The 9,541-nt window shown below is 41.1% G+C and overlaps 1 protein-coding gene across 1 annotated transcript; it reads right to left on the reverse strand.

The window, feature by feature from the left end:
* Nucleotides 1-1,832: 1,832 nt before the first annotated feature.
* On the reverse strand, nt 1,833-9,541 carry LOC118413740. The gene is made up of 7 exons (XM_035817269.1): nt 9,151-9,541; nt 8,387-8,629; nt 6,858-7,634; nt 6,208-6,375; nt 4,283-4,384; nt 2,491-2,654; nt 1,833-1,985 (listed from the first exon to the last, which is right to left on the reverse strand). Exons 1-7 carry the CDS (start codon nt 9,539-9,541, stop codon nt 1,833-1,835), a joined length of 1,998 nt encoding a protein of 665 aa, XP_035673162.1.

Raw genomic sequence — 9,541 nt, forward strand, 5'->3', positions numbered from 1 at the left:
TAGTGTTTTATATATACTGTTTCTAACAAAAATTCCAATAGGAAGTCGTCATTAAATACTTAATGAAACATTTTCAGTGATGTTACACGTTACAGAGCGTCTAAGTCTTTCCACATCTCTTCAAGACAGATGGCGTTCATGGGAAACTCATACTTAACAAACAAGGCATTGGAAGAGAACATAAGACCACTGCAAAGCGCCCAAGAGGTTCAGCAAGCTTACAGGCTGGACCATGCAAGTTTTCCTAAAGATTATGAAGATCTGCCACTTGAATCCTGGATGGCTGTATACAATGAAGACAGGCGTCTTATTCTTGGCTACTTCAAGAGTGACAAGCTCTTGGGTTTCATTAGTGCATCATTGAGTGATGTTGATCATTACACAAAGGAAGCTATGAACAACCACGTACCTCATGGACAAACTATTTGCATACATTCTGTTTGCGTTGAACAAAATGTACAGCATCAGGGAATAGCGACTAAACTACTGAAGGAATTTGTTCACAATGTGAAAGGAGGAAGTTTTCCAGAGGCTAAGAGGATATGTCTGATATGTCAGGAGTATCTGATCCCTTTGTATATGAAGATAGGGTTTGTTCTGATCGGACTGTCTGAAGTTGTACACGGTAAAGAACCGTGGTATGAATGTATCCTGGAGTTATAATTCTGGATAACAGGTTTCTTTATATTATATGTATAAATCACCAATCACCAGAAGAATACTAGATAGACTCCAGTAATATGGATTTTCCTTGCAATTTGTAAAGTCTAATGGAGATCGGATGAAGGAGAATTCTTGTTACACAACCATTGGATACTTACATTGCTTACGTTTCGATGTCTGTCAGACACCTTCCTCAGAGCTTCTAACTGGAGTTCTGTTTCATACCGCTATATGAAGCTGATGTAGGTGGCACTTTTGCGGTGAGAAAACAGTCCCAAACATGGCTTAGCTGGTTGTACATGTACCCATTGGTTGTGTAACAAGACTTCTCCTTCATCCTATATTCCAACAACCTGATGAAACTATTTTCGGATCTAATGGAGATCGCAATAAACAAAAACAGACGACATTTCGGTGGACAGCTTACATCTTCCTCATGGCAATTCTGACTGTTTCTATACCACACTGTAGTATCTATATGATTCTCCTTGCACAGCGTACCATTCAGTACTTGTCACATTTGGCGTTGTACTGTACATGAATCACAGTTTAGTATGGACTAAGAAGTCTTGATTTTGGATTCTTTAGGGACACTAAACTTTATTGATGTCATCAATGAGCGATGTTGATCATTATGCAAATGTCAGTAGTCTTGTGGATCAACACACCTCGATCAGGGGGAGGCTATACATTTGTATACAATCTGTTTGTCTTACTGTATCTCATATCAAAACACTGTTATGATGATTTCTTTCAAGACAATTTATCAACGTGTATTACGTGTATTATAACGTGTACGTGAATTATATCATAAACGATAATGATAGTAAATCAGGATTTGATAAATTGCGAACATTCACATCAACAGTTACACAAAAACGTCTGATAACGCTAAGGTCCCATTTACAATGTACGCTGCTGCATGGATCTTAGCTGTGTCAAATATACGAAAGTAGCGGTCTCATTTCACAGCACTCGAACACCAGTGCTGAAGCGGTCGTCAGCACTGGAAGTCCAGTGCTGAGGCACTGGAAACCCTCCTGTCAGCACTGGAAACCAAGTGCTAAGGCCATAGTCAGCACTGGATTTTCAGCTACTTTATACATTTACTTAGCTGAGTTTTAAAAAAAAATTATCTGCATCTGAAATAAAAATTCCTGCCAGCAAATTCATGTCAAGCCCAAGAGTTTGGTGGCCCCGCCCACCAGTGATGAGGCTGTATCTGAATCCGTGGTCACAACTTGGCTCAACATGGACTGGCCTGCAGCTCGCATCTCAACCGCTAGGGCATCTTTGGCCTTGAATGGCAATTCAGCTACCCTCTGTTGGGAAAAAACATCAGATAGGTTATGGTCCTACAGGTGTAGATGCTACTAGTACTATTGTCTGCTTCTTTATATTTTCATGTTTCACTAGTGGACACTAGTGACTGTTTTGTGGTACGTCTACGCATGGCACCAAGGTTTCTTTCGCATGGATTTGTGAATTGATTTGTTCCCAACCCATTTATAAAATGTCAAAAATAAATCTGACATGTCGGAAAATTGGTGAATACATGTTGTACCACTTTGGAAACTTCATACATGTAATATTAATACCATCTTCGACATTAGAAATGTTTCTAATATGTTAGAGTAAAACGGTCAAGTACTTAGAAAGTCAAACGGGTTAAGAACTATCAAAAACAGTTACTTATCTAAGTCCAGATTGTTACAAATGTTTTGAAAATGCTAGACAAAAAGGCAACAAATATCCACGGTGCAATGTGGGTTTAACTCTATTCTGTGAGATAAGGTCTTTATTACACGGGTAGAAAAAGCTTCGTACCTTCATGTTAACTGACTCTTTGGGCACCGTCACTTCTTGAAAGTGTGTCCTGACCAGGATCGTCGTTTCTCCTGGGACACTGCCAGTTTGGAGCTCGCATTGCAACGCCACCTTGCGGCGAGACATGAAAAGCACCGCAAACGTTCCCTCCAATACAGGAAGTCCTACATATAAAACATTCAAAAATACTGTTTATAATTGTCAAGAACTCTGCATCATTTTATGAACACTTTCACAAATTGGAGACTATTGTTGTCAGTTTCACAAAACGATACTTAAATGCATTTAAGTTCGCGGGGATTTAATTTCGCGGTAACACCATAGACTGCAGTCTAATACCATTATAGAAAAATTGTTCGCGGTGGTTTTAAGTTCGCGGTAAAGTGGTCACCTCGAAAACCGCGAACATTAATCCACCGCGAACATTTCTGCATTTACAGTATATGCCAAAACGAGAGCTGGTGTGTTACGCCGAAGGGCGGTTATACCGGCTATATAGATACAGATACAGAGAGTCTTTTTACGGTTTCAACATGGTAATCTTCACTGCTTGCTATGATGATATTAAGCCTATAATACAATGTATTATACAATTTCCCCCCTTATCATTTAATTGATTATTCATTCTATCCCCGGGCCCCTGAAATTGACGGGCTAAAATGGTATTGTAAGTATTCAAACAGGTTGAAAGTTTATGATCCATAAAAAACTAGAGTTCGGCGACCTCATACCTCCATGAAAATTTAGAGCTTTCGTAAATTTCATGCAATTGATTAACACATTAACATAATTTATGCATGGTGTTGTTCATCATTGACTAACGTACACATGTCACAATTATAAAATTTCCATTATCAATCATAAAGCGGTTTTGCAATTTTTACATAAATTATGCAAATAAGTTCCTCATTACCATATTTGGTATCTGCTTATATTCCACCTATCATAATTAACAAGTGTTACATTTATTGAAGTCCAGTTATTGCAAACAATGGAATTATACAATTTTCTCATTAATTATGCAAATTAAGCCCTCATTTGCATAAGATGCATATCATTATGAACATCTTTGCCCAAGCTACCTGCATACCTAAAATGCAGGCAATCCGTCGTTCCTTTCTGCAGTTATCCTCTTTGGAGTGTCTTGACAAAAGACCCCTGCAGTTCCAGTTAGGGGAATGAAACTAGCCCCACTTTGTCATGACGCTAAGAGCTATCTACCACCCAAATGTCTCGACCATATCACGTCCGGGACAAGAGATACATTGAAAAAACTGCTATGATAGAATGTTCTCATTAATTATGCAAATGTATTCCTATTTTGCATAATTAGTATTTTATCTTGTACAACATTGTCTAAGGTACCTACATACCAGAAATCATGCATATCCGTTGTTCCCTTCTTGAGTTATCGTCTTCAGAAGTTTTTGACAAAAATGCCCCTGCTATCCCAAAACTAGACGCTAGGGGGCCCAAACTTATGTCATTTTTTCCTGAACACAAGAGCTATCTAACACTCAAAAATCGTGACCATAGCATGTTCAGAACACCGAGATAGCAAAACCGGAAGTTGCGCTGCAGTTCCAAGGGGAGCCGCTAGGTGGCCCAAAATCTAATCATTTCCAGCTTTCATCACACCCTACCAACACACCAAGTATGAAACCAATCCATCCAGCCGTTCTTGAGTTATCTTGTTTACACACACACACACAGACAGACAGACAAACGCTGGGTAAAATATAACCTCCATGACATTTCATGGAGGTAACAAACAAACCAATACCCAACATACCAGAAATGGGTTTGTCTCTTGCTAGAAAATCCAAGTTGTCACCATCGATGACGACTTGACATGCTCGCTTCGTCGTCTTCCTGGTGTCATCTTCAGCGCCCTCTGTCGGAATAAATCGAAACTAGAGTTCCACGAACACATACCTTTGCCAAATAAACCAGGTTTGTTATGTAGAATGTTGTCTGTAGACATAAATGTGTTACTCATTACATTTTATTTTATATGCCTGGAGTTGGTTCTTAACATTTCGCCATTGCTTATACAAATTAGATCCCTATTAACATAATAATATTAAATTGTATCAAGCATCACTTCAGCTATCAGCAGACCAAAAATCATTATGATCCTTTCATCCCTTCTTGACTTATTCTCTTTCAAAGTAGGAAACTAAACCGGCTCCTGCAGTTCAAAAAAAGACCCAAACATACACCTCTTACTCTCTGCCATCTTTCTCAGTTACATATGTGCATCTTCGACAAGTTTGAAAGTCCTATCACGGAATGCAGTGGATTTATCAACTTTCCGCATTAACTATGCAAATTAACCGTTAATTTGCATAATTAGTATCTCATTATGTAAGTTTTTACTTAGGCTACCTACATACCGAAAATCATGACGATTCGTCAACACGTTCATATTTTCCATTAATTATGCAAATGAGATCATCATCTGCATAATTAATATGTACTGATATTTCTTTTTCTCAGCTACAAATGTGACAAGTGTGAAAGTCCTAGAAAGGAATGCAGTGGATTTACAAACTTTCCTCATTAATTATGCAAATTAGCCGTTGACTTGCATAATTAGAATTCCATCATGTAAGTCTTCCCTTTGGCTATCTACATACCAAAAATCATGACGATCCGTCAACACGTCTATAATTTCTCATTAATTATGCAAATGAGGCCGACATTTGCATAATTAACATGCATTGATATTTCTCTCTTTCTCATCTATATATGTGACAAGTTTGAAAGTCCTATGATGAAATGCAGTGGATTTATAAACTTTCGTCATTAATTATGCAAATTAGCTACTGATTTGCATAATTAGTATTTTATTATGTACATTGTTACTTGGGCTATCTACATACCAAAAATCATGACAATCCATCAACACGTTCTGGAGTTATTCTCGTCCAAAGTTTGAAAGGAAATCGGCGACTGCAGTTCCAAACAAGCCGCTAGGGGGTCCAAACTTACCGCACTTACTCTCTGCCCCAGGGGCTATCTACCACTTAAAAATCATAACCACAGCATGTCCAGAACACGAGATATCGAAAATTGAGGTTCTACTGCAGTACCTTAGCAAGCCGCTAGGGGGCCCATTATCGAACTTGACCTTCGTTTTCCCGACCCCTACCCACCTACCAAATATCATCTGGATCCATCCAAGGCTTCTCGAGTTATGCTGTTAACAGACACACAGACAGACAGACTCACAAGCCTAAAACATAACCTTAGCCATTCTGGCAAAGGTAATGATTACAATATGTACAACGTTCCTGGTCTGCTGTGTTACTTTGCTTTTTTGTTGTTTTATTGTTCGGATAAACCTCATGGGTGAAACGCTTGAAAATGAAGGAGAAATTCAAATAGATACTGCCTTCCAACCCTTCCTCAATTGTGATGAATCTCAATCAATAAATAAAACCAATTATATAACAGGGGAGCATGTGAAAGGGTATACACAGCAGTGAAGTGTGTGGTTGGACATGCTAGAGGGAGAAAGAACTCGGTGGCTTCAATAGTTATTCCTCTAAAGTCAGAAAAAGAAGAAGAAAGGAAAAAAACTGAAACGAAACCATATCCGTGGAATTGTTCTAAATATTTGAGCATATCTCAGAATTACCATCAAACTATACAACGTTGTAGTATCGTCATATTTTGTAAGGGAATGGGTAGGAATATCTAGGAATGGTTCACCTATCGTGTATAAGCAGACGCTTCCGATGCTTATGGGGAAGATGGCGTCCGTTATGGTGACGTCAGCGGATCGGGTGTTTACATCATCATCTCGGTATGTCGTCTTTCTCGCGATTTCGAAGAAAGTCGTGCGGTAGTTAGATACCCGGTGGCACTGGAAATCCTCCTCTGAATCAAAAAGAAAGAAAACTAAAAAGATAACATTTTCCAGCAAGTTCACCTTCACGTCTCTGTACATTTTCACTACAATACATTCATATACGTGGTAACCAGCTCTGCCCAACCACTTGCTACATAATGTAATCAAACACCACCATGTGTCTACTACTTTACCAGTAACCATGATGACAGTCGCCAGGTGGGGGTCATTGACCTTGTTTGGAACGGAAGAATAAGAAGAACCTGAAGAAACGTAGTAAAAACAATTTGTTTTCATGAAGGTAAACATGAAAACGAGATACACTTTGGTGGGATAATGAGTCAGGAAGGTCACGTGATCGAAGTGGTGGGTCAGTATGACCTGAGGAAGACCGAAGTTTGTGCTGACGGTTCAGTTTTTTTTTTGTTTGATTCGTGGCCATGAAATGTTTACTCAATAACCATGCAAAAATTGTTTCTTATTTGATTTGAACCGATCAACGAGATATTACCTTTCCAGGCTGCAATGTCAGGTGCGGCGTACTGAATGGCCGCTGGATGGGTCAAGAGGCTGCGTCGCCAAACAGCGCCCCCACCGGCCTTCGTCGTACTGCAGCTGATGTACAGATACCACCCTAGCGGCACGTACAGGGAATCCAGGTCCCTGGCGGAAACGCCCCATCTCTGCAGTAGCTTTCCGTATTCATCTAGCTTAGCTGGCATTTGACTTAGCACTGTGGCTCCTGCAATAAGTGCACACGGTCCCAGTACACCAGACGTGGAGAGAATACCCAACATACTCAACGCGATGGGTCTAGCTTTGGATGAGAAATCTCTAACTTTCTGTAGAAGCGTCAGTCCTGTACATTGAACAGTTTCCGCTAGGCGGAGTATGTAAGGCACGGGGTCTTTTTCGTTCACGATCGTCAACAGGCGAGGAGAGAGGTTGTGTTTCTCGGCAAACTGTTGGGCACCGTCGTTTCCGAAGTACGGAGCGCCGAACGCGATGGACTTGACGTTGTCGACTGGTTGGCCCTGAGAGCGCAGGTGCACCATCATGTTCAAGGCCACGATGTGTGCAACAGCGCCCCCTAGGCTGTGGCCGCAGACGACAATACGGCTGTTGCTGTATTCCTCCAGGATGCGGTTGGCGGGAAAGAGGAAGGCCAGGTGCATGAAGCCCGTGTGGTATTTCCCGCCAACCCCGGTGTTGTGACTGTCCCCGCTTTGACCCGCTCCCTCCTGCCAGAAACTCAGGTCGCACATGACGTCATTGAAGTCTGACGTACCTGTAAAAATAAGCATAATTAGAGGGGCATTTTGATGACGACTTTCTATCATTAGGAATGTACCGAGTCGAAGGGTGAAAAGCGCATTATAATCGGATGCTTTCTTCTCGAGATATTCCTTGATGTTTACGCTCTATCTAGGCTCAACCGCTCGCTAGCTACCTGTAACCGCGCACGCCAGGGGATAGAGAAATACTATAAGTCGGAATATAAGGAATATGGCTCGTTCTCATTGAATTGTCAAAAATGCTGTCGCCTGACTTTACGACTTGATATTGAGCAAATTATAGACAGCATGACTGGTCCCTTTTTTTCCCACAACCCCTATAATGTTTTACAAAAGAGGCAATAATGTTAATCCTTTTGAAGAAAAAGGGCTAAGTTTGCTGTTGTAAACGTTACCGGTAACGTTTGGTACCTGCCCTGTAATGCATTACCAATGGGACCGAAAATGATAAGTTGCCATTTTTTGGCTATGGTTAAAAGAGGAATTTTCCTAAACAACCAGATAGTTTTCACAGAAAATAAAGCCGATTTATTTTACGACCAAAAAATGCTATTTTCGACATTTCAATGAGAACGAGTGATAAGTCAAGTTGACAGACTACAACGTTTTAAAAATACTGCAGTATAAAGCCACCGCAGTCAACAATATACAGTATTCATAAATACCCCTTTTTCAAACAACGGACATAGGTTACCCCGCGGATAAAGCTGGACTAGCGTTACATACAAGTCTGAAGCATTCTTACCTTTGAAAGCTACGAAAACCTCCTCCTTGTCTTGAGTTTCAGCCAAGAGGTACCTAACAGGTCCATACCGACTGACGCTGACTCGCACAAAGTCGTGCAGTTTCCCTTCGGTGGTGAAGAAGTGTCGAACAGCGTCAGTCTCGGGGATATCGGACAGATACACCGCCTGGCAGCATAGCAGGGCCCGTTGGACATCCCCGGAACTCATCGTGGGTCTTTGTGTGGTCTCCATGCTGTACAAATCTGCCGGCAAATAATGTATTTCTAAAAATGGTATGTAGCCTACGTAGCAGCAAGGAATTAAACGTTGATATAAGATCCTAAAGTTCTATTATCTGCATAGAGTATGGAGGTCTGATTGTTTGTATTTCCGCACATTTCCTTCCAGCAATAACTAGTGAAGGTCCAGATGAATTGTGATGACATTTGGTATGTAGTAAGACGGACGTCAATGTTCATTTGGGGACACCTAGTGCGTGTCCTTGATACTGCAGCAGAACGTCAGTTTTTTTTAAAACCTTTTTGTGGTAGATAGCTTTTGGCCTTATGGACAAGAGGTGCGTGTTATAGTACGTTTTGGCCCACTAAGAGCTTTCTCTGGAACTGCAAGGGTGGTTTTGTTGGTTTCCGTGATATTCAGCATGCAGGTAGCTTAATAGACAAATCAAGTTAAAGTTAAAAGACAAATATATACACAATTTGTACGAACACAGAGGGGTTTTCATGGTTATTTTACAAAGTCACTAATCATAGAATACTAGTACCTTCATCTTCCTCTTGTCCCTCCACTTCGTATTCCGCATTCGCCTCCAAGTTCCGAAATGAATCGCTAGGGGGACCTTGGTGGACTTTGGTGACGTTGGTAGCCTTGTTGGTCAGAACTTCAGGATAGAAGTCTAACTTGAAGACTTTTCTCAAATTTTGCGGGGTCGCGTCCTTAAGTTCGAGGGTTATTTTCTTCGCCGTCGTGGTTTGCGATGGCGAAGGTCGCACGAAGACGGCAGTTGCCTCTCCCTCTTGGTACACTTTGGGTCTGTCCGCTAGGGGGAGTGCCTGTCCTGCTGTAACGCTTGCGCAGGTTCCCATGTTGTTGGCCTTTGCCCTGCTTCGTCGGACTTTTCCATCTGGGTAAGGAGCGCTCCCGGTGCCAGCCAT

This window comes from Branchiostoma floridae, chromosome 4, assembly GCF_000003815.2.
Source record: "Branchiostoma floridae strain S238N-H82 chromosome 4, Bfl_VNyyK, whole genome shotgun sequence".
Classification (NCBI taxonomy): Eukaryota; Metazoa; Chordata; class Leptocardii; order Amphioxiformes; family Branchiostomatidae; genus Branchiostoma; species Branchiostoma floridae.

What these genes read in the sequence shown, in the direction of transcription:
- LOC118413740 (XM_035817269.1), bottom strand. Translation starts at nt 9,541, where the DNA reads ATGGCTGGCACCGGGAGCGCTCCTTACCCAGATGGAAAAGTCCGACGA. An exon ending in GGGACAAGAGGAAGATGAAG is followed by an intron (nt 8,630 to 9,150) that starts GTACTAGTATTC and finishes ATTTGCCGGCAG; the next exon opens with ATTTGTACAGCATGGAGACC. An exon ending in AAGAGACAAACCCATTTCTG is followed by an intron (nt 2,655 to 4,282) that starts GTATGTTGGGTA and finishes TTTTATATGTAG; the next exon opens with GACTTCCTGTATTGGAGGGA.